This window comes from Lethenteron reissneri, chromosome 23 (genome assembly GCF_015708825.2).
Source record: "Lethenteron reissneri isolate LAM-NWPU_2019-01 chromosome 23, ASM1570882v1, whole genome shotgun sequence".
Lineage (NCBI taxonomy): Eukaryota > Metazoa > Chordata > Hyperoartia > Petromyzontiformes > Petromyzontidae > Lethenteron > Lethenteron reissneri.
The window spans coordinates 4,730,930-4,757,320 of record NC_083801.1 but is presented as its reverse complement, the minus strand read 5'-3'; the positions used below and the strand labels follow the sequence as shown (position 1 = coordinate 4,757,320).

The 26,391-nt window shown below is 49.2% G+C and overlaps 1 protein-coding gene across 1 annotated transcript; it reads left to right on the top strand.

Annotated features, from left to right (window-relative positions):
* The first annotated feature begins 794 nt into the window (after positions 1-794).
* LOC133345757 (leucine-rich repeat-containing protein 3-like) lies at positions 795-26,391 on the top strand. Its single transcript, XM_061556723.1, has 3 exons — positions 795-840; positions 2,974-3,351; positions 22,950-26,391. The coding sequence occupies exon 3, from the start codon at positions 23,115-23,117 to the stop codon at positions 23,880-23,882; it is 768 nt and encodes a 255-aa protein (XP_061412707.1). The 5' UTR covers positions 795-840; positions 2,974-3,351; positions 22,950-23,114; the 3' UTR covers positions 23,883-26,391.

Below are 26,391 nucleotides of genomic sequence, written 5' to 3'. Positions count from 1 at the left end.
ACGGGCATTGGCTCTGCCAGTAGTCGGGGTGGGAGATGACTTCTCCGCGAGTAATTTGCGGCCAGATTTTCTTTAAATGTGTTGACAATGTTCAACAGAGATCAACTTTGAGCGGTCATATGCAACTGCGGGAGGGGGGGGGGGGGTAGGGTGGAGGTGGGGCCGGGAGAACGCGGGCAGGAACCCCCCAATACCAGAACAGGGGGAGGAACGCACAAGACTCAGCACGGACAAGCGCCCGAGTCGGGAATCGAACCGGTCCACTCGAGTATTGTTGTTGTGTTGCTGTTGTGTTGTTGTGTTGTTTACGTGTCTGGAGGGAGCGGTCGTGTTGTCGCGCTACGAATTCCGGCGACTCGAGTTCGATGAACGAAGCAAAGTGCCGACTACTCCGAGCATCTTCTCGTGTCCTCTGATCGTAATAAAGAGAAGAGGAGGAGGAGGATGATGATGTTCGCCTGGCGTTCAGCGGTCACTCCTCGCATCCCTCCACCCCCCGAGGCTCTTCTCCACCGTGACCACGGGCGTCATCCTCCCCCTGCTGCTGCTGCTCATGGTGCAGTGGAGCTGGCGTCGGAGGGGAGATTGGGGTGGGTGGGTGGGGGGCAGCGGAGATCGGGGATTCCGTCTTCCCTGATTGTCTCCGGGCGTGATCCAGTTGGGCTGAATGTCGCGCGTGGATCTTGGTCGCCGTGCGAGCCGCTCGCTTCTCGGGATGAGAGAGAAGAGACAGAGAAGAGAGAGAGAGAAGAGAGAGAGAGAGACGCGTGATTCGTGGCGTGCGCTGCTGCGTCTGTGCCACACGCGGCGCTCGCACACCCAAGAGTCGCCGTGGTGGTGGTAGGTGGTGGTGGTAGGTGGTGGTGGTGGTGGGTGGTGGTGGGTGGTGGTGGGTGGTGGGTGGTGGGTGGTGGTGGGGGGTGGTGGTGGTAGGTGGTGGTGGTGGTAGGTGGTGGTGGGTGGTGGTGGGTGGTGGTGGTGGTGGGGGGTGGTGGTGGTAGGTGGTGGTGGTGGTGGTGGGGGGTGGTGGTGGTAGGTGGTGGTGGTGGTGGGGGTGGGTGGTGGTGGAGGGGGTGGGTGGTGGTGGTGGAGGGTAGTGGTGGTGGTAGGTGGTGGTGGTGGTGGGTGGTGGTGGTGGGTGGTGGTGGTGGTGGGTGGTGGTGGGTGGTGGGTGGTGGGTGGTGGTGGTGGGGGGTGGTGGTGGTAGGTGGTGGTGGTGGTAGGTGGTGGTGGGTGGTGGTGGGTGGTGGTGGTGGTGGGTGGTGGTGGTGGTGGGGGGTGGTGGTGGTAGGTGGTGGTGGTGGTGGTGGGGGGTGGTGGTGGTAGGTGGTGGTGGTGGTGGGGGTGGGTGGTGGTGGAGGGGATGGGTGGTGGTGGTGGAGGGTAGTGGTGGTAGGGGGTGGTGGTGGTGGAGGGGGTGGTGGTGGGTGATGGGGGGTGGTGGGTGGTGGTGGAGGGGGTGGTGGTGGTGGAGGGGAGTGTAGGTGGTGGAGGGTGGTGGTGGTGGGGGGGTGGTGGTGGGGGGTGGTGGTGGAGGGGGGTGGTGGTGGAGGGGAGTGGTGGTGGTGGTTGGGAGTGGTGGTGGTGGTGGGTGGTGGTGGGGAGTGATTGTGGTGGGTGGTGGTGGGGAGTGGTGGTGGTAGGTGGTGGAGGGGGTGGTGGTGGAGGGTAGTGGTGGGTGGTGGTGGAGGGTGGTGGTGGTGGGGGGTGGTGGTGGTGGGGAGTGTAGGTGGTGGGGGTAATGGGGGTGGTGGTGGTGGGGGGGGTGGTGGTGGGGAGTGTAGGTGGTGGGGGTAATGGGGGTGGTGCTGGTGGTGGTGGAGGGGGTGGTGGTGGTGGAGGGGGTGGTGGTGGTGGAGGGGGGTGGTGGGTGGTGGTGGTTATGATTCTGTGTAGTGGTTTGGTGAGGATGAGCGATGCTGCCGGACGGCGTTGACCAACACACACGCTGACACACAGTGACACACTCACGCTGACACACACAGTGACACACACAGTGACACACACACGCTGACACGCACAGTGACACACACACACTGACAGACACACACAGTGACACACACACACAGTGACAGTGACACACACACAGTGACACACACACAGTGACACACACACGCAGTGACACACGCACACACACACAGTGACATTCACTGACACACACAGTGACACACACACACAGTGACACACACACAGTGACACACACACACGCAGTGACACACACACAGTGACACACACACACAGTGACACACACACACGCAGTGACACACACACACAGTGACACACACACACACAGTGACACACACACACACAGTGACAGTGACACACACACGCACGCTGACACACACACACACACAGTGACACACACACACAGTGACAGTGACACACAGTGACAGTGACACACACACACACGCTGACACACACACACATAGTGACACACACACACGCTGCCACACACACAGTGACAGTGACACACACAGTGACAGTCACACACACACGCTGACACACACACGCTGACACACACACGGTGACACACTCACACACAGCGACACACACACAGTGACACACACACAGTGACAGTGACACACACACAGTGACAGTCACTCACACACACGGTGACACACTCACACACATACTGACACACACACACACAGTGACACACACGCTGACACACACACAGTGACACACACACACACACAGTGACACACACGCTGACACACACACAGTGACAGTGACACACACACACAGTGACAGTGACACACACACAGTGACAGTGACACACACACACACAGTGACAGTGACACACACACACACAGTGACAGTGACACACACACACAGTGACAGTGACACACACACACAGTGACAGTGACACACACACACACAGTGACAGTGACACACACACACAGCCACTCACACGCGAGACGCTGCGTAGCACAAAAAACGCGAAACCCACCGCCGCCACTCGACTGCGCCCAGAGACGCCGCCGCTGCTGCTGCGCAACGTCCGCTACGGTGGGACACCAACAACGACAACAACAACAACGACAACAACAACAACAAGTCAGCCAAGTTGCGGGCAACTGCGGCGATGCGATGCGGACGATGGCGGTCGCGAGCGTCGCTCCGAGTCGCCTGGAACGCGGCGCGACTCGAGCGAGCGACTCGGAGCGTTGACGCCGAGACGGCGGCGGCGGCTTTGTGAGAGAGCGGCGAGTTTCGTTCAGCAGCGAGGCGGAATAGCCAACGACAACCTGTTGGTGTTGGTGATGTTGGTGTTGATGGTGTTGGTGTTGATGGTGATGATGATGTTGGTGATGATGGTGATGATGGTGGTGATGGTGCTCGCCGGGAGAGGTGAGCAAGTGGCGACACCTCACTGACTAATCCTCACTGTGACACTCACTCACTGTGACACTGACTCACTGTGTCACTGACTCACTGTGTCACTGTGACACTGACTCACTGTGACACTCACTCACTGTGACACTCACTCACTGTGACACTGACCCACTGTGACACTGACTCATACTCACTCTGACATTGACTGTGAGACTGACTCACTGTGACACTGACTCATCCTCACTGTGACACTGACTCACAGTGTCACTGACTCATCCTCACTGTGACACTGACTCACTGTGTCACTGACTCACTGTGACACTGACTCATCCTCACTGTGACACTGACTCACTGTGTCACTGACTCATCCTCACTGTGACACTGACTCACTGTGACACTGACTCACTGTGTCACTGACTCATCCTCACTGTGACACTGACTCACTGTTACACTGACTCATCCTCACTGTGACAGTGACTCACTGTGTCACTGACTCATCCTCACTGTGACACTGACTCACTGTGTCACTGACTCATCCTCACTGTGTCACTCACTCACTGTGACACTGACTCATCCTCACTGTGACACTGACTCACTGTTACACTGACTCATCCTCACTGTGACACTGACTCACTGTGTCACTGACTCACTGTGACACTGACTCATCCTCACTGTGACACTGACTCACTGTGTCACTGACTCATCCTCACTGTGACACTGACTCACTGTGACACTGACTCACTGTGTCACTGACTCATCCTCACTGTGACACTGACTCACTGTTACACTGACTCATCCTCACTGTGACACTGACTCACTGTGACACTGACTCACTGTGTCACTGACTGTGACACTGACTCACTGTGTCACTGACTCATCCTCACTGTGACACTGACTCACTGTGACACTGACTCACTGTGACACTGACTCATCCTCACTGTGACACTGACTCACTGTGTCACTGACTCACTGTGACACTGACTCATCCTCACTGTGACACTGACTCATCCTCACTGTGACACTGACTCACTGTGTCACTGACTCACTGTGTAACTGACTCACTGTGTCACTGACTCATCCTCACTGTGTCACTGACTCACTGTGACACTGACTCACTGTGTCACTGACTCACTGTGACACTGACTCATCCTCACTGTGACACTGACTCACTGTGTCACTGACTCACTGTGTCACTGACTCACTGTGACACTGACTCACTGTGTCACTGACTCACTGTGTCACTGACTCATCCTCACTGTGACACTGACTCACTGTGACACTGACTCACTGTGTTACTGACTCACTGTGACACTGACTCACTGTGACACTGACTCACTGTGTCACTGACTCATCCTCACTGTGACACTCACTCACTGTGACACTGACTCACTGTGTCACTGACTCACTGTAACACTGACTCACTGTGTCACTGACTCATCCTCACTGTGACACTCACTCACTGTGTCACTGACTCACTGTGTCACTGACTCACTGTAACACTGACTCACTGTGTCACTGACTCCTCCTCACTGTGACACTCACTCACTGTGACACTGACTCACTGTGTCACTGACTCACTGTAACACTGACTCACTGTGTCACTGACACACTGTGACACTGACACACTGTGACACTGACTCACTGTGTCACTGACTCACTGTGACACCGACTCATCCTCATTGTGTCACATCCTCACTGTGTCACTGACTCACTGTGTCACTGACTCATCCTCACTGTGACACTGACTCATCCTCACTGTGTCACATCCTCACTGTGTCACTGACTCACTGTGACACTGACTCACTGTGTCACTGACTCATCCTCACTGTGTCACTGACTCACTGTGTCACTGACTCACTGTGACACTGACTCACTGTGTCACTGACTCACTGTGTCACTGACTCACTGTGTCACTCACTGTGACACTGACTCACTGTGTCACTGACTCACTGTGACACTGACTCACTGTGTCACTGACTCACTGTGACACTGACTCACTGTGTCACTCACTGTGTCACTCACTGTGACACTGACTCACTGTGTCACTGACTCACTGTGTCACTCACTGTGACACTGACTCACTGTGTCACTCACTGTGACACTGACTCACTGTGTCACTCACTGTGACACTGACTCACTGTGACACTGACTCACTGTGTCACTGACTGTGACACTGACTCACTGTGTCACTGACTCATCCTCACTGTGACACTGACTCACTGTGTCACTGACTCACTGTGACACTGACTCATCCTCACTGTGACACTGACTCACTGTGTCACTGACTCATACTCACTGTGACACTGACTCACTGTGTCACTGACACATCCTCACTGTGTCACATCCTCACTGTGACACTGACTCACTGTGTCACTGACTCATCCTCACTGTGTCACTGACTCACTGTGTCACTGACTCATCCTCACTGTGTCACTGACTCACTGTGTCACTGACTCATCCTCACTGTGTCACTGACTCACTGTGTCACTGACTCATCCTCACTGTGTCACTGACTCACTGTGACACTGACTCACTGTGTCACTCACTGTGACACTGACTCACTGTGACACTGACTCACTGTGTCACTGACTCACTGTGTCATTTACTGTGACACTGACTCACTGTGTCACTGACTCACTGTGACACTGACTGTGTCACTGACTCACCGTGTCACTGACTCACTGTGACACTGACTGTGTCACTGACTCACCGTGTCACTGACTCACTGTGACACTGACTGTGTCACTGACTCACTGTGTCACTGACTCACTGTGTCACTGACTCAGTGTGTCACTCACTGTGACACTGACTCACTGTGACACTGACTGTGTCACTGACTCACTGACTCACTGTGTCACTGACTCACTCACTGTGTCACTCACTGTGTCACTGACTCACTCACTGTGTCACTCACTGTGTCACTGACTCACTGTGTCACTGACTCACTGTGTCACTGACTCACTCACTGTGTCACTCACTGTGTCACTCACTGTGACACTGACTCACTGTGTCACTGACTCACTGTGTCATTTACTGTGACACTGACTCACTGTGTCACTGACTCACTGTGACACTGACTGTGTCACTGACTCACCGTGTCACTGACTCACTGTGACACTGACTGTGTCACTGACTCACCGTGTCACTGACTCACTGTGACACTGACTGTGTCACTGACTCACTGTGTCACTGACTCAGTGTGTCACTCACTGTGACACTGACTCACTGTGACACTGACTCACTGTGACACTGACTGTGTCACTGACTCACTGACTCACTGACTCACTGTGTCACTGACTCACTCACTGTGTCACTTACTGTGTCACTGACTCACTCACTGTGTCACTCACTGTGTCACTGCCTCACTATGTCACTGACTCACTGTGTCACTGACTCACTCACTGTGTCACTCACTGTGTCACTGACTCACTGTGTCACTGACTCACTCACTGTGACACTCACTGTGTCACTCACTGTGACACTGACTCACTGTGACACTGACTCACTGTGACACTGAATGTGTCACTGACCCACTGTGTCACTGACTCACTGTGTCACTCACTGTCACTGACTCGCTGTGTCACTGACTCACTGTGTCACTCACTGTGTCACTGACTCACTATGTCACTGACTCACTGTGTCACTGACTCACTGTGTCACTCACCGTGTCACTGACTCACTGTGACACTGACTGTGTCACTACCTCACTGTGACACTGACTCACTGTGTCACTCACTGTGTCACTCACTGTGTCACTCACTGTGTCACTAACTCACCGTGTCACTGACTCACTGTGTCACTCACTGTGTCACTGACTCACTATGTCACTGACTCACTGTGTCACTGACTCACTGTGTCACTCACCGTGTCACTGACTCACTGTGACACTGACTGTGTCACTACCTCACTGTGACACTGACTCACTGTGTCACTCACTGTGTCACTCACTGTGTCACTCACTGTGTCACTGACTCACCGTGTCACTGACTCACTGTGTCACTCACTGTGTCACTGACTCACTGTGTCACTGACTCACTGTGTCACTGACTCACTCACTGTGACACTCACTGTGTCACTCACTGTGACACTGACTCACTGTGACACTGACTCACTGTGACACTGAATGTGTCACTGACCCACTGTGTCACTGACTCACTGTGTCACTCACTGTCACTGACTCGCTGTGTCACTGACTCACTGTGTCACTCACTGTGTCACTGACTCACTATGTCACTGACTCACTGTGTCACTGACTCACTGTGTCACTCACCGTGTCACTGACTCACTGTGACACTGACTGTGTCACTACCTCACTGTGACACTGACTCACTGTGTCACTCACTGTGTCACTCACTGTGTCACTCACTGTGTCACTAACTCACCGTGTCACTGACTCACTGTGTCACTCACTGTGTCACTGACTCACTATGTCACTGACTCACTGTGTCACTGACTCACTGTGACACTCACCGTGTCACTGACTCACTGTGACACTGACTGTGTCACTACCTCACTGTGACACTGACTCACTGTGTCACTCACTGTGTCACTCACTGTGTCACTGACTCACCGTGTCACTGACTCACTGTGTCACTCACTGTGTCACTGACTCACTATGTCACTGACTCACTGTGTCACTGACTCACTGTGTCACTCACCGTGTCACTGACTCACTGTGACACTGACTGTGTCACTACCTCACTGTGACACTGACTCACTGTGTCACTCACTGTGTCACTCACTGTGTCACTCACTGTGTCACTGACTCACCGTGTCACTGACTCACTGTGTCACTCACTGTGTCACTGACTCACTGTGTCACTGACTCACTGTGTCACTGACTCACTGTGTCACTGACTCACCGTGTCACTCACTGTGACACTGACTCACTGTGTCACTGACTCACCGTGTCACTGACTCACTGTGTCACTCACTGTGTCACTGACTCACTGTGTCACTGACACGCCAAACTTCTGTGCATCTCACAACACCGAGGACGGAGGATGCGAAACACGCCGATGGGGCACGCAGCGCGTTCCACATTCGTAGACAACCCCCACGCTGATGATTGCGTGACGATGCCCTTCGATTCTCAGACAGGCCGATTGAATGTTTCTTACTGAGAGAGGAGAGAGCGATACGATATGGAAGACGCGTGCCCACGCTGGTGCGAGACGTGTAGAGGCTGCGACATTAAAAATGTGTTTTTTTTCCTTCTCACTAGAATCCTATTGTATGAGTGCGGCTTATGTACACTGGTCGAATATTTCTGCTCAAGAAGCAACAGCACCGGCACCACCTTTAGTAGCGTCCACGCAAGGCAGAAGACCTCCGTCGTGTCGAATGATATCAAACTAAACGAGTTGTTACGTCTCATTTCGCCGGGTGAGCCCCCAACGAGCTACGCGTACTAAGCCTCACTTGAGACAGTAAATCTGTTCTTCACCTGAGGACGGCTGCTTGCGTTGTGGCCGAAACGTCGTGAGAATTATTTTATTATGTTTTATTTGTATTATTGTATTACTTCCCTTCTACGTGACTTTACCGAAAGAACCAAAAAGACAGTACATCTGGCTGTGACGGTCCCACCTGATGACGGAGACTTGTGTTGCCTCCGAAAAGTCGTGATTTATTATTTTATTTTTATCATTATTTAAATAAAGATTAATATTTTTTTATTTACTTATTAGTATTAATTTTTCTATTTTTTTATTTTTTCCTACGTGACTTTACCCCAAAAAACCTAAGAGTATGAATCCTTGCAGTCACGAAAGCTTCAAATCTAGAATTATATTTATTTAAATAATAACACATTTAATTTAAATCGTGATTTAATTGATTTATATTGTTTTATTATTATTATTTTATTAGTATAAATTTTTGTATTTTTTCCTACGTAAGTTTACCGAAAAAACCTCAGAGTATGAATCCTTGCAGTCATGAAAGCTTCCAATCTAGCATACGCAAGCCCCCTTTGTTCAGAAGCGACGTGGCCCACCGGCGAATTGGTCGATGGCTCCGGCACGAAACGTCTCGTCACACGTGGACATGTCGAGCGGTGGTCAAATATTGCCGAGCGCACGTTTGTGAATGTCGAGGGGGTGGTGTGGGGCTGGGTGGGGAAACATTGGAGGATGCCGGACACAAATTCACGCGTTAACTCCAAATATACAGCACGTGTCAGGGTTCGGGGTCGAACCCACGACCTCCTGCATGCCAGGCGAGGCAGTTAACATCTCCTAGCCACCGTGACGATGATGAGATAGAGAGAGACACGCAAACTAGAAATATACAGCACGTGTCAGGGTTCGAGATCAAACCCACGGACCTCCTGCGTATCAGGCGAGGTAGCTAACATCTCGCCAGCGTGTCGCCCCTACGTATCATGATACGTAACAGAATAATGGGGGTTTATATTTATATAAAAAAAATATACAGTAAAACCTTGGATTGCGAGTAACTTGGTCTGCGAGTGTTTTGCAAGACGAGCAAAATTTTTAAAATAAATATTAATTTAATGAACGAGCGAGGTCTTGCAATACGAGTAGTACGTGTATACGCTTTGTCTGCCGAGCGTCACGTGATCACAACTGATATACGAGTGCTTTGATATACGAGTGCTTTGGATTACAAACAAGTTTCCGGAACGAATTATGCTCGCAATCCAAGGTTTTATTGTATATGCAAAAACTGTAAATGTTGTAGAGCAAGTGGGCTCCACGATGGATGCTCTGTCGGGCAGATGCAACGGGACATAGATGGAGTTGGTGGAAGTGTGGCAGGACGACTTTCGTTCGAACGGACGGTAGCCGACGGACGAAGGCGAGTGATGGAATGGCAGCCCAAGGGATACGGAGGCATCCATGCGGGGAAGACGACCCCGATGATGGCAGCGGCAGTAGGCCGTGTTTACGATGCGAGCCAAACTTCTTGGTTCACGTGGCCCAAACGGTGATGCAGCAGTGACTACATTAATACCGATGATGATGATGATTATTATTATTAGGGCTCATAAGACGCACAGCGAATCGAGTTTGTAAGTGGCGTTGTTCCGGTGTATGCGAATGTTGTGGATAAAAATGGCATTTGTCTAGAAGAGCTCGTAACAGTTGCAGACACGATGCAAGAAGCGAGAAACAGTACAAACGAGACGTTAGCAGAAACCACGTTACAACAATACATCATTCAATTATCCCGTCGCCCGAATCGCGATACTGCAATGCACTGACTGGGGAGGGTGAATAGCAACACCTGCTGGGTGGGTGAGTGGGTGGGTAGGTGAGTGGGTGGGTTGGTGAGTGGGTGGGTGAGTGGGTGGGTGGGTGAGTGGGTGGGTGAGTGGGTGGGTGAGTGGGTGAGTGGGTGGGTGAGTGAGTGAGTGGGTGGGTGGGTGAGTGGGTGAGTGGGTGAGCGGGTGGGTGGGTGGGCGGGTGAGCGGGTGAGTGGGTGAGTGGGTGGGTGGGTGAGTGGGTGAGTGGGTGGGTGAGTGGGTGGGTGGGTGGGTGAGTGAGTGGGTGAGTGGGTGGGTGAGTGGGTGAGTGGGTGGGTGGGTGGGTGAGTGGGTGAGTGGGTGGGTGAGTGGGTGAGTGGGTGGGTGAGTGGGTGAGTGGGTGAGTGGGTGAGTGGGTGGGTGAGTGAGTGGGTGAATGGGTGGGTGAGTGGGTGAATGGGTGGGTGAGTGAGTGAGTGGGTGAGTGGGTGGGTGAGTGAGTGGGTGAATGGGTGGGTGAGTGGGTGAATGGGTGGGTGAGTGAGTGAGTGGGTGAGTGAGTGAGTGGGTGGATGGGTGGGTGGGTCAGTGGGTGAGTGAGTGAGTGAGTGAGTGGGTGAGTGAGTGGGTGGATGGGTGGGTGGGTCAGTGGGTGAGTGGGTGAGTGAGTGGGTGAGTGAGTGGGTGGGTTAGTGGATGGGTGGGTCAGTGGGTGAGTGAGTGAGTGGGTCGAATCGATGGTAGTGCTATGGTTAGCGCACTGCGTTCCAAACCAGGTGACCCGAGTTCGAATCCCGCCCACGGCCAATACCAGTGACGATTATCTGAACCGGTCCTGGGCATCTCCTATGCCGACTCAGCGTCAAATGAGAACCCGGTGCGATGTGTAAACATCGGCCAGGTGTTGTGGTGTCCACCCCCTCGTGTGCCGTGCCGGCCTTCATAGGTGCTCGCCAACAGCTCTTGTTAAGCCTATACGGGGGATCTTTGTCTGTGAGTGGGTGAGTGAGTGAGTGGTGTTCTTACAGAGGCGCGACACAGAGAAGAGATTTGGGCATCAGTTTAGTCCAAACCCACATCTCAGGTCATTACGATAACGTTTTGGTCAATGGATTTACTGGGCACGTCATAGATCAGTGGAGTTACCACAACTGCCTTAGGGTCACCATTTGTGGGTACTTTTCTTTTCTACGAATGGGAATATTTTCTGAAAAGCAATTCTGTCACTTTCGTGAAGAAAATCTAACACCGATTTGGCTTCAAATGTTCAGCCTCATTCCTTAATTTGCGATTCTTGTGGGTCTGATTTGGCCATTGGGGGATGATGGATGTTGACTTAGAGCTTTCGCGACTGCAGAAATTCATCTTCTTGGGTCTTTCGGTAAAGTCACGTAGATAGGTTCAAAGAAAATAACAAAAACATTACAAGAAACTACGACGTTTCCATCGCAACACAAGCAATCTCATCAGGAGAAAAAGAGCTGGAAAGGTGCTGAGGCAGAACGGTTATTTTAGTTATTTTATCTACGATAGATATCTTCCCTGTCATCCACCACCGCCGCCGCCGCCACCACCGCTGAGATCACCTAATCAGGCCTAGAGGTTGCGCCTTCGCCGCTTGATGCGGGAACGGCGGTTAGGAGATGTTAACTACCTCGTCCGGTACGCAGGAGGTCGTGGGTTCGATACCGACCCTGACGCCTGCTGCTGTATATTTGGAATTTGCGTGTCTCTCTCTCTCTCGCATCATTATCACGGCGGCTAGGAGATTCATATCCCGTTCCTGGATATTTTACTTGGGCATGGCCCAAACGGTAAAATAACACACAGCGTTTACAGAAAGCCAACGCACACTGATGCTATCTGAATGCAGATTCGCATCATCACCCAGCTCAGAAATCCTCTCTTATCAAGACGCTCATACATCGGGCTAAAACAGTGTCAGATGGTGAAAGTCTAGTGAGAGAGATTAAACATGTTAAAGAAGCACTAAGACAGAATGGCTACAATAATGCTCAAATTAACAGAGCACTAAAAGCCAAATCACGATCGCAAAGCAACACTGCTGAAAGCGATCAGATTATTAAAACAATAAAAATACCATTTATCTCAGGAGTAACTGATAAATTAGCCCGTGTTTTGCAAAAGCAAAACATTACAGTAAGATTTGGTACAGTACACAAAATTCAACAACTAGTAACGTGCACTAAAGACGAATTACCTAAATTATCAACAGAAGGTGTATATCGGATTAATTGTGTATGTGGCAGATGCTATATTGGACAGACAGGGCGTAACGTTAGTGTAAGACTAAAAGAACACCAGAGAAATATTAAACTATCACAAACACAACTGTCGGCAGTAGCAGAACATGCATGCCAACAGGGACACTCAATTGATTTTGACAACGTGGAAGTGTTGTGTAAAACTAGTTACTACTGGCAAAGACTAATTAGAGAATCAATTGAAATTGAGAGAAACAGAAATAACTTTAATCGCTCAGACAGCTACAGGCTTAGTGCGGCCTGAAAGCGTATTATTAAATAAGATACATTACAATTACTTATAAGGGAAACAACCACTAACTGATTACTAATGTAGCATAATCACAATAAAACACATTCCAAATGATTACTAATCTACAACTCGCATCGTAACAATAGCCTGATTACTAATCTAGTATATAATTACAATCACTCCCCCCTTGAATCTTGGCACCTGATGAGTTAATGAGTTAATGATGACGTCACCCTGCTGCTGCTCTATATAAGAACGGGAGACAGCAGAGCCTCACCATTCTGGCGAATTGCCCGATGATGCTGGTTGCAATTACCAGCGAAACGTCGTACTCAAATTGTAAATGTTGTGGCTTCAACACACCGGTGGGCTAAAGCAGTGAACTATTTGTCTTTGTCAACGTGACACTTTTTTACTGATTGGCCGTGTCGGGTGGTGGAGGGTTACGACACATTTATAAATAAACGCGATCTAAACCCAAAAACGTTGATTATGAATAACATTGGTCGCGAAAGCCTACGTGTTAAACTGGCTAGGAGACGTTAACTACCTCGTCCGGTATGCAGGAGGTCATGGGTTCGATACCGACTCTGACGCCTGCTGCTGTATATTTGGAGTGTTGTGTGTGTCTCTCTCTCATCATCATCACGGTGGCTAGGAGATGTTAACTACCTCGCCTGGTACGCAGGAGGTCGTGGTTTCGATACCGACCCTGACGCCTGCCGTGTTTTTGGAGTTTGTGCGTCTCTCTCTTCCCGTGGCCGCGTTGGATTTTTCTCAGTGCCCTCCGGTTTTTCCCTCCAAATTTAGAAACACGCGTTGAGAGCTTTTGGCTGCCATACATTTGCACGTGATAAGCCACTTCATTGAGGTATCATTTGTGGCCAACTCGCTTTTGAAAAAGAGCTCTATAGCTCAGTGGACCTTACCGGGTAAAATGAAACATCGTTTTAATATAGTCGTTTTTAGTTTCGCGGTTCGAACTCAGCGACCACCCTGGTTAATACTGCAGCGTGTGTGTAACACCCATTTGAATCCGCCACCATCTGCTTCACAGTGGACGTTCGGGAGATGCCCTGACATCGTGTGCCATTGTGTGCTTGAAATTGGCCAAATTCGAAAATTATCTGCAAATTATTTAATTGGTGGTAATGCATCGCAATCATTGCCCCCCCCCCAACCCCCCCCCTACCCCTTTTCTGTCATACTAATGCCCCAGGTCACTCGTGCAAATGAGACTCATCCTGGTTTCACCTTGTTAAACAAAATACATTTGAAACGCAGCTGTGAGGCAAGGCACACTCCCCTACTACGCTACATTATACACTGCTGCACGGCACCTCATCCTTAGCTCTCTATTTAGCCACTTGTCACGGGGCAAAGCCATTCTACTATCCACAAATTCACGGATAAGACGAGTTGTTTTCTTGCATAATAGGATGCGATCGCCTCTCATCTGTGACATTGATCATCCACAAACAAACCACCCCCACGGCAATGCAGATAAGATGAGTAGCACTGTACCCTATCTCAAATGGTGTATTTTGAGAAAGCAATGGTTTGGGATTGATGGCCAATTCTCATTTGAGTAACTTCTCATGGAGAAGAAACGAAGCTAAACTATATATTTTTTATTATTTTACCAGATAAGGCTCTTTTTTCAGAAGTGACCTGGTCACACAAATGGTCGCTCAATGAAGTGGCTTACTTATCACGTGGACATTTAAAGCAGCCAAATACTCTGAACGCGCGTTGATTCTAAATGTGGAGGGAAAAGAAACGGAAGACCCGAAAAACAATCCACGCGGCCATGGGGAGAGAGCCATGAAAACTCCAAATATTCAGCAGCAGGCGTCAGGGTCGGGATTGAACCTACGAGCTCCTGCGTACCAGGCGAGGTAGTTAACATCTCCTAGCCACCGTGATGATGATGAGAGAGAGAGAGACACGCAAACTCCAAATATACAGCAGCAGGCGTCAGGGTCGGGATCGAACCCACGACCTCCTGTATACCAGACGAGGTAGTTAACATCTCCTATCCACCGTGATGATGATGAGAGAGAGAGAGAGATGCAAACTCCAAATATACAGCAGCAGGCGTCAGGCTCGGGATCGAACCTACGAGCGCCTGGTCAACCAAACCCCACCTCCAAGTGTGCCACTTCAACCGATGTGTCCAGTTCTCACGATCTAAAACGCCGAGTTCTTCAGGTCATACTTGCGTAGTGCACCATATTTGCTCGTGAATGCATCCGTGCAGTGTGCGTAATCGTGTTTGCTCGTGGACGTGAGTTATTGACCGACATGAGGAGTTGACCTTTCGGGGACCAGGGAGAATGATGTCTGGAACTGCTCTTCCCCAGTTGAAATACGTCCACTGCCGTTGAATCAACAAATCACCCTCATTGACATTCACGTAAGAGCGGCTTCTACACGTGTTTGGGAAGCCTGCGTGTTTAATTGTGAGCGGTTTTCATTAATCGTGGGTTGCCACTTGACGACGATGAATTGAATTACTGCCATTAACATATCTACGAGTATGTACGAGTGAGCTTCTTGATGCGAAATATCGCACGCCATAAATGCGTGTACAAGTCATTCCGTGGAACTTCACAATGAAATTAAAGATTAACTTGAAAACGAATAAAATAATTCATTCGCAACGTGATCAAAACTGGAACAAGCACCAATAAAACATAAATACGAGAAAGATAACTGTTTAGATGTTCTTCTTGGTTCTTTCGGTAAAGTCACGTAGAAGGGAAGTAATAAAATAATACAAATAAAACATTATTTTATTATGTTTTATTTTTATTATTTTTATTATTTTATTACTTCCCTTCTACGTAACTTTACCGAAAGAACCAAGAAGATGAATCCCTGCAGTCACGAAAGCTTTAAATCGAAAAATTGTTTAGATGTTACTTAAAAACAGTGACACACTCTGATTGACTTGAGGATAGAATCCCACACTTTATGGCCGTGAAACCAGAGGTCCGTCATTGACAAGCAGAGTACGTACTGGACACAGAGACACGTGCTGTTGATGAGCATCGTGGCAAAAGGGTTAAATTTGGGGAGGGATGGTGAAAGATCCCCCCTTTGTAAATGCACCCACTCTAAATGCAGAACAAGAGGCGCATGCAACATACCCACCTAGGCGAGATGAATTTAGATGGTGCAGTTGCAAATGGAGAGATGCAGCAGCAGCAGCAGCAGCAACATTCATTGTCAAATTAAACTCCTGATAGCGTAGCTTTCCGCTTCCGAAACGCAGTCTGACTTGTTTGCATTGCTTACGACAGCACCGCTGAACGCTGCAATATCACAGTGTCACTTCGCAGTGACAAAAATCCAACCGCATCTCAAGTCACTTGGCAATCATACAGGTTACGAGGATCTTTGCGATACATTAGATAAACAACAGCGTTCTGGAATAAAGGAAATCTGGCCGAAAATGAAACCACCAAACAAACTCAGAGCTCAGCAATTGCCCAAGCATGATTACACTGGTCAACACACTTTTTCTGGCATAAGGTATTCCAACGGTGCTGATTCCAAATCTGGCATCAGTTTTTGTCTATCACATCAGGTATTTGAGATATCAAATATTGCATTTTCAATAAAAACTGCAGAAGAAAAATGTTAAATAAATGTGGATATGTACATACAATGATATTATAAACACACTCTCCTAAAAATACAGTACCATATTTTAACACTGAAGCAGTCACTGACTCGCAACAACTTGCAATCACAAGTGACAGAGTTAATTTCGGGTAAAATCAATGAAAATGGGGTATGCCGATAGCATAAAAATGAGATGTGATAAAGCAAATCTGAGATCAGATTTGGAATCAGCACCCTGAAATTAGTCTAGAACAGCTGCAAAAGTCCAGGCCAGAAAAAAATGTTTTTTTTTGTTGACCAGTGTCATCTAACAGCTGCAGACGTCAGATCGTAAATTTTGCTTTAAAAAAAATTAAAACTGCTTGCATACAGGTAAAATACATAAATCATAGCCCAGAATGTCACGACCCAGCAAATTCCCGAGGCTCAACCAACCAACGCACCGAGTGTGCAAGCATGAACGCAGAGCATCTCAATACACCACTCAATACAATTCACGAACGCCCTCAGCCCTGAGTCATTTTCAGTAAATCAACACAAACCTACGGATCGGATGACAATCAATGGCCAGAGTTAGGCCCAGGCAAATTTGGGCTACCGAAAATTGGCTGACCAGTTCCCTCGCAAACTCTCACAGAATCAAGCAATCCCCGCCAGTACGTAAGCCGCTCACCGTGGCGGCAGAGTGGAAAGGTTTGACATTTCGGTTAACCCAAAGGGTAAACTCTTTTTCACAAAGCACCGGGGCCAGATAAGAATATAAAACAAATCACACAATGCATTAAACGAAGTAACATCGCGAGGGAAAAACCGAAGCCGCATAAAATCAATGCAACAAAAATGCGCCGTCAAGAAATAAAATAGATGCAGCGAAATATCAACATTGACTTGAAATGTAAACAATCCGGTCTGTCCAAAAGCAAAGAAAACTCGGTATGAAGTACAGCAAATATGTTTCTAAGCAATAAATCATATCTGCATTCGAATGAACGATGTCTTTCTCGGCTTGGTGACAGCATTTGTCGCGTTTGAGGTGACACGATAACACGAGAAAGGTGAGGCCACCATTGAGACGTTTATAGTGTTTGACTATTGCTATAGATATTCTAAGGTTTTCGGTAAAGTCACGTAGGTAAAAATTTTCACGTAGGTAATTAATTTTTTTACCTACGTGACTTTACCGAAAACCTTAGAATATGAATCCTTGCAGTCACGAAAGCTTCAAATCTAGAATTATTGCTATAAATGCCCACATGTTGAGCCACTTCGTTAAGCTATCATTTGTGGCCAAGCGATTCGCTTCTGAAAAAAGAGACACTGGGCCTTACCTGGTAAAATATGTTTTATTAGTTTATAGAAGGCCACCGTTCTCCCACCCTCGCTCCTTTAACGAAGGAGGAGGAGGAGGAGCATCAACGCCGCTTGAACTCTCTCCTGAAGCTCTCTCGTTGTGGCCAGCAGACCGTGGACTTCGGCTTTTAGTCCCGGGACATCTGGCCGTATGCAAGATCAGACGAGAGCACGAAAGGGGATTTAACAAAAAAACATTTTTTTTAAAGGAGTAGCAATTTAAGACGTGGTGACATCTCCTGGGGAATGAGTAAGAGTGGACAGTTGCTCACGAGACTAAAAGTTTCGCGTCGATTTTGTTTAGCCAGGCGACAGCTCCGGACGCCTGGATGAGTGACGTTTGCGAGAAATGTTTCAGGTCAACCAAATTGAAACGAGCATAACAAGTGTGCATGTGGAACTTCTTTCGCACCGTACGTAGCCGACAGCGGTAATCGGAGGTGCGGGGGAAGGACGAGAAACTAAACGCACAGAGCAGTAAAGTGAAATAAAGGACGGCAATGGAGCAGAAAGGAATCGGAGCTAAATCAACTGTGTCGTCATGTGAGACGTTGATAATTATCATGCAGAGATGTAAAGCAATGTTATATAATACATTTCCCATGGTGAAAGTCGCCTTGGTTAGATTATTTTAGACTGCTTATCGTACAATTACAATAAAGTTATATAAACACCTCCGATTAGCACGGTTGGCTAGATACATACACAAGCATTTAAGAGACTAGCCTATAGCCCGTCCAAGAACGGGCGTATTGCAGTAAATCTGAAACATTCAAGCGAAAATCAGACCGCGACATGATATATCCATTGCATCCATTCGTGTGCAATTTGTAAGGGCGCGGTGACACAGACCTATTTCATTTTAAGGTTATAATCCCTTGTTCATCATGACGTCCTTTTTACTTTGATGTCTCAACAGCGCTACGGAGATCACGTGACGGAGATCACGTGACGTCAGGGTTCTGCCTTTGTAGTGAGGGTTGTAAGTTGGCGCTGAGGATGGGGGGAGGAGGCGCCTCGCCCCCCATTGGAGTGACGTCAGCCGCTAATTATTATAATGAGGGGAGGGGGTTCTCCATATGGAGTGACGTCAAACGCTCATGATTATAAATGAGGGGGGGGGCACGTGGAGGATGTCACCTGTTCATGATTATTAATGAGGGGGGCTGGTCGACGTGGAGTGACGTCACCCGCGTTACACACAAACAGACATTCTTGGCTCATCGTAGTAATATAGGCTGGCCTTTGTACTATTCAAGTTCAAATTCATGTATTAGGTATAGCCCTGTGAGCCATTCGGCTCTTGAATCGGTTGCAACCGCAACAAACAGAAAACAAAAACATGAACAAGAAAATATATTAAAGTGACTATGTGCAAACAGAAAATCCAAGAAAAGAAAGCAAAAATTATTATATAATATTATATAATAATATTATGTAATATTATATAAGCAGACAACGATACACATCAAATCCAATTCCAAGTGAAGTTATGATTTTTAAAAATCGACGGCCTAATATGAAATTGTGATTAAGATGAAAGAGTAAACAGCAACGGTTTTCCAGGTGGTTGGGGCATTAACAGAGAATAAGTACTTTACATTAGACATTATTTAATAGGGCTGCGAAGGACTAAACGGTCGCAGTGTGAAAACAGCCATGTCATGGACAATAACGTGAAATAGATTTGCGGTGGCATTGAATGTCTGTATGTTGAATTTTTTTTGCACCGTTCGTAGCCAACCGTGCTAATCGGAGGTGCGAGGAAATGACAGCAAACCCACCGCCAGAAAAAGCCACGTGATCAGGTCTTCTTTCCAACTTCGATCCGACAGTTATTGGCGAGGAAACATCTCCCCCAAGAAGATGCACTTTCTCTCTAACCGTGGTAATTTCACCTCCGGACGTTTTCACATCGAATCGTGAGGCCTTTAATTACTGCCGGTCCCACGCATCAGTTTCCTAGAGTTACTGCTCGGGAGTTGGGCATGCTGTCCTATCATCCAGATGAATCTAGCCGTGTTGCCACTCTGACTGTCTCTGTACCGGTGCAACGACTGAAGCCCTCTCCGTATACGTACATACATACGTATCGTAGATGCCACGGGGCTAAGGTATTCAAGACAATGGAGGCAGCTGCAGACAAGGACAGATCGAACTCCCATTTACGGCAGGCTCACTGGAGGGTTTGAAACTAGGCATTGGGTTCTGGAGCAGAAAGAACGTGGAGGAATGAGGGTGCGAGATCGGAGGGGAAAATATAGCTAGGGTTGGCTCCGTTGAAGGTATTAAAGATGGAAGTGACTTTATGTGGGACTTGATTGGGAGTTAGTGGAGGAATCTGAACATCTGGGTGATGGTGCTGGTGAGTAGTCTGGTGGTAGCATTCGTGGAGGCTATACTGGCGGGGATCTTTGTCTTTGTCAGCAGAGTAGATCTATTGGAATCTGAAAGCGAGGTGTTGGTGAGGCCACAGAGGAGAAATGTCCACAAGCTGTCAGGATTTAGAAGCGGGGGACACACACCGGTCCATCACGTTGAGTACCCCAAGTCGCTGCTCAGCGCGCGGTTCGGAGCAGCCACCAAGAAGGGGAAACCCACAGCACCAGGCTGTAGCTATTCTTAGGTTTTTTCGGTAAAGTCACGAAGGTAAAAAATTAAAATTAATAAAAGTAAAATAAGTTTACTTGATACAGCAAGCGTGCTGTGACGGTTCCACATGAAGACGGAAGCTTGTGTTGCCTCCGAAACGTCGTGATTTTTATTTTATTTTTATTTTATTTTACTTTTATTAATTTAATTTTTTACCTACGTGACTTTACCGAAAAAACCTAAGAATATGAATCCTTGCAGTCACGAAAGCTTCAAATCTAGAATCAGGCTGTAGCTCTCAAGCTGGGTCTACATCCGTGGCAGTCTTAGAATTGGTCTATACGTGATGTACGAAACAATAGCACAATTGGCTCAATAGGGTTTGCCCAAATCACAAGATGATGCTTTTATTCGTACGAACACACACGCCATTTAACACAACCGCATCACCCCAATACTGTATTCATACACTGACTCAAAATCCAGTCCGGCACCAAGTGGAATATGTTCTGTCACAATTGACTCTGTGGGGTTTGCTCAAATAGCGAGGTTATGGTTTTATTCGTGCAGAGACATCCCGCATTCATACACAAACTCACAATCCAGTCTGCAAGATTCTTCATAGACGGCGACATCGCCCGCCTCTCCCCCTCTCATCTCACTCCTCCGTTATGGTCTCTCTCTACTCCACCAGCGAAGGTTGTTTTTGTCACCCCCTCCCCGCCTGGTCTGGCATTCCCTCTCAACAATCATTCACATCGCCAAGACTGAAGGGAAGGCTTCTTCAAAAGCCTGACTTTTCTTCAAAAGCCTGAGGATAAATGTCTCCTCTCTGTGAAGTGTCTTCATTGTCCGGTACTGTGCCCTTTGCTGGTTCTTTCAACGTGAATGTCCAATTATATTGTACAGGTCTTTCGAGATACTTTTATTTAAAAATATATAATTCAATTTATATTATATCGAACACAAATCTCACTTCATAGCTGCCCTTTCCTCCCCATTTTATCCGTCAGAAATGTTGAAGAAGCAACCCCAAAACTGGTGGCTTTATTCAGAGGATGTTTGATGTTGCAAATGTAGCAGATTTTAGCTTTGGTTTCGTTCAACTCGAGATATTTTTAACCGATAGAAAAAGTAAGAATGCACCGGTCCAGGTTATGATGACCACAGCACACAAACCGATAACAAACAGCTGCCTCGCCTTCCGCTTACCTCCCTGAGCCCCCAAGAAGCACACTACGCCATGCTCGTTAATCAGAAGCGCTTTTGACATTTTGACTGTAATGCACGTGACGGTGATTATATTACACAGACTAATCATAGCCCCACGTAATCGCATTTGTATCGATGATACTAAAAAAAAGTACAGTGTCATGTTTTTTGGTTCTTTGTATTCAGGCAGTTTCTCTGAATGTATTCATGTGTTGAGGCTTTGTGTCGATCCATGTGAAGTACCGGTGAAGACGCTTGACGCCGAGGTTGAGGCACACGTATATTTATTTCACAATACGACAGTGGGCATATACACACTCGAGGGGGTATCGGCCCCCTCACCCGTATAACTCGGGATACACCCCTAGCTAACTCTGTCCTAGCCCCGAATCCTCCACTAATGGGCTAGGGGAGGCTAACTGGCCCGACACTGGTAAGTCGGGCCCGGTACCCGGAGTCCCAGACCAGCTCTTACAAGAACACCGGCTCTGGCTTTCGGGACCACGCCGCTGGCTCAGTCCTGTCTGGCCCTGAAAAGGACATCGAACTAGGGGAGTCCAGGGCTCTATCTAAGACGTCTTCAGTCTTCTTCCCTTAGCTTAAACATAACTGCCGAGCCCTTTGAAACATCCCCTTTTATACCCAACCCCTCCCTGAGGGGTGGGGCCCCGGGGGATCATAACGTTCGAACCAGCCCCCCCCAGGGTGTCTGGCTCGGACGTCGTAGAGGGCACTTGCTCGTGCACTTACGTAGCCCCGCCCACTGTGTTTGTTTTCCATAGGCTGCCATGCATAACGGGCCCTCTCTTTAACACCCCTACACATGTACCGTGAGTTACAATTCAAAAATTGCATTATTGGTTCGTGGCTAACACTCAAATATCGTATCAAAAAGTATGATTTGTACAGTATAATTGAAAAAAAAACAAGAAATTATTAAAATTTTTGCCGAAAGCTTCTAAACATTCAACATTTCAAATTCTCATGAAATGCAAAGTCAAGCTTAAGCTTCGCAAATGCAACATGTCCATTCGCTGCGACGGTGCCCAGAGCTTGCAGCCGACGTGGCCACGTGACCCGCGCCCTTCATGTCCCCACGCAGTTGCCTGTGACGAGGAGCCCTCCTGGATGGCCTCGCTGTGAACGCGACAAACCCTCTCTGCAAAGCGTCGCGGGCCACACACACAGAGCGCGGCAGCGGCGGCAGCGGCGGCAGTGGAGGAGGAAGGTGCCCGATGTGGTGATAGCCAGGAGGAGGAGGAGGAGCATGCTGCGGCTAACGGCGTGGCCGTTGCTCGCGTGGCAAGCCCACCTGCTGCTGTGGGCCCTCTCCTCCCCGCTGCATGGCTCCCCGCCGTGCCCCGCCGCCTGCAACTGCACGCTGGGAGCGAACGCGCAGAGGACGGTCAGCTGCAGCCGCGCGGGCCTCAGCCACGTGCCCCACGAGCTGCCCGCAGACACCGCCGTGCTCCTGCTCGACGGCAACCGCATCGGCGCGCTGCCCGCCGGCCTCTTCCAGGGCCTGCTGCAGCTGCGCGAGATGAACCTGTCGGGAAACGTCATCCAGAGCGTGAGCGCCGCCGCCTTTCCCGAGGGCATCACCTTCCTCGACCTGTCCGCCAACCGACTGCTCGGCCTGCCCCGGGAGCTGAAGCAGCTGAAGGCGCGCGTGCGCCTGGACGGGAACCCGCTGCACTGCGGCTGCCAGCTGCAGGAGCTGTTCGCCGTGCTGGACGTGGACGCGCGCACCGCCAACGGGGTGCTGTGCGCCACGGCCGTGGTGGAGAGCGCACGCGGGAGGCCCTTCTTCGAGGTGATGGAGAAGATGAACTTCTGCAACATGCCGCGCAAGACCACCGACGTGGCCATGCTCGTCACCATGTTCGGCTGGTTCGCCATGGTGGTCGCCTACATCGCGTACTACGTGCGCACCAACCAGGAGGACGCCCGGCGTCACATCGAGTACCTCAAGTCGCTGCCCAGCGCGCAGTTCAGAGCGGCCAGCGAGGGGGACACACACAGCACCATGCTGTAGCTGACGGCGTGCTGTAGCTGACGGCTTGCTGTAGCTGACGGCTTGCTGTAGCTGGTGGCGTGCTGTAGCTGACGGAGCAAGGGGGTCCCGACGCGTGGCAGTTTCGGGATGAGTCTGCACGTGATTTACTGGGAAAAAAGGAATAGCACAATTGACTCGGTCACTTTTTGCCCAAATCACAAGGTGACGGTTTTGTTCGTGCGAAACAAAGGCAAAGATCCCCCGTATAGCCTTAACAGACTGTTGGGGCAAGTGCTGTTAGCGAGCACCTGTGAAGGGCGGCACGGTACACGAGGCGGTGGGTCACCAGCACCACGCCCGGCCGCCTTTGTCTCCCCAGTGGCGATGTTTACACACCACACCAGGTACTCATTTGAGGCCGAGTCGACCTAGGAGAGGCCCACGATCGGTTCAGATAATCGTCACTGGGTATTGGTCGTGAGCGGGTTCGTAGCGCAGCGTAGCGCTAACCGCTACACTTGATTCGTACACACACAAAGAAACACAACCACATTGCCCCAATACTGTACTCACATTTATACACTGACTCAAAATCCAGTCCGGGACCAACTCGATTATTTTCTGTCGCAATTGACTCTGTAGGGTTTGCTCACACCAAAAGGTCATCATTGTTTCATTCGTACAGAAACGTTCCATATTTATACACAAGCTCAAAATCCAGTCTGCAAGATCCTCCATAGACTGCCCTGTTCCCAGCCTCTCCCCTCTCATCTCTCTCCCCGTTCTGTCCTCTCTCCTCCACCTACCAATGTCCTCTGTCACCCCCCCCACCGCCTCCCCCTCAACCTGCATATAATGCGGGGGGCAGATTGCTTATTCTCCCCCACTGGTCTGGCATTCCCTCTCAACAATCATTCACGTCGTCTCGGTCCTCCCTTGCCTTGTTCACCATCAAGGCTTGAACCCGAAGTTTTCTTCAAAGCCCAAAAATAGCGGCCTCTTCCCTGTGGAGAGCGTCTTCGTTGCACATTTACGGTGCCACCGTTTCACCCATTCTGCCCTCAACCACATTACCAAAACAACAACAACAAAAACCTTCCGTCTTTGCTGCTTCCCTCCAAGTGCGCGTCCACTTATGTTCTACAGGGTTTTGAGATACTTTTGTATCATTCAAAGTAAATTGTATGAAACAGACAAAAAAATCTCATTTTATATCTCTCCAAATACACTCATTGGCTACGTTGGATGAATATAACATTCACAGGAGCACGACCGCAGCATAGGACTGGGTGTGCTGGCTTCTACTCAGGTTGGTAACTGGCTTGTACCTTTCAAAGCCACGGTGGCGAGATGTTAACTACCTCGCCTGGTATACAGGAGGTCGTGGGTGCGATCCTAACCACTGGCACCTGTATATTTGGAGTCTGCATGTCTCTCTCCCCGTGGTAGCGTGGGTTTTTCTCCGGGTCCTCCGGCTTTTTGCCCTTCCACGTTTAGAAACACGCTCTCAAGAGTATTTGGCTGCAAAACATTTCCACGCGATAAGCCACTTCGCTGAGCTGTCCTTTGTGGGCAGGTCGTTTCTGAAAAAGCCAGTGGGCCTTAGCTGATGAAATCAAATCGTTCCGTTTAAGTTTAGTTTTCTAATCAAGGATGGTGTTCGAAGAAATGCCGATACAGTATCACATGCGCAGGTCGTCTCTGCTGGTATATTAAACGCTGCCGACAGAAATGATGTACAAAATTATTCATCCTTCTATGACGCGTGTCTCCAAGATGTTCACAGATTGCATCGGTTACTTTCAGTGGTGGTGTTTTGACGGGGGTTTGTGCGTTGTGTTAAAAGTCATATTTTTGTAATCTTGACTGTATCAGTGGATATGTTTAAAGAGAGTCTAAGTGCAACGTGGCAGTTAATGTTGACGTCTGATTGATTGTGATCGCCCAGTCAGAATTCAGCTTGTGATTAGAGTATTTTGCCGGGTTCTACGCCTTTTGTGTCACTTGATGTCGTGCATCACAGACACATTGAACACTCATCTTGCCCTGACATTATACCAATCTTACAAGGGATATATTGCTATTTTATGGTAATATTTTTCTACGCTAAATTCGCACCGTCATCACAACCAGGCGGCTCAGCAGGAGAGCGAGCGGGCAACACAATCCCAATGTTGTGTCTCCAAATCACGCTTGGGGTGGGGTTGCCTGAACCCATCATCCCTCTGGGGCTGATAAAGTGAGTACCACTTCGTTTGGGAAAGTCAGCACTAGTTGTCCTACGGATAGACTGGCCTCCACCACACATATGTGGACTTTCTACCATTGGCTCAGGAATGTAATCGTGAGATTAGCAAGGCCCTCTGCTCGTTGGAGCAAGAAATCAGTAACGTTGGACTAACATGGTAACTGTTCTGTACATTGCCTTAACTTTCAGGGGCTTCTACACCACTCTAGACCTTCGTGTAAATGCTTGGCTGCCTCTGTCTCAAGGAGAAGGCCTTAAACGGGTGAAGTAGATCCGCGTCTGTCATGCTGGAGAGTGCTT

Bases quoted from the DNA above. Each gene is read 5' to 3' on its own strand.
- LOC133345757 (XM_061556723.1), top strand. From the start codon at position 23,115: ATGCTGCGGCTAACGGCGTGGCCGTTGCTCGCGTGGCAAGCCCACCTG.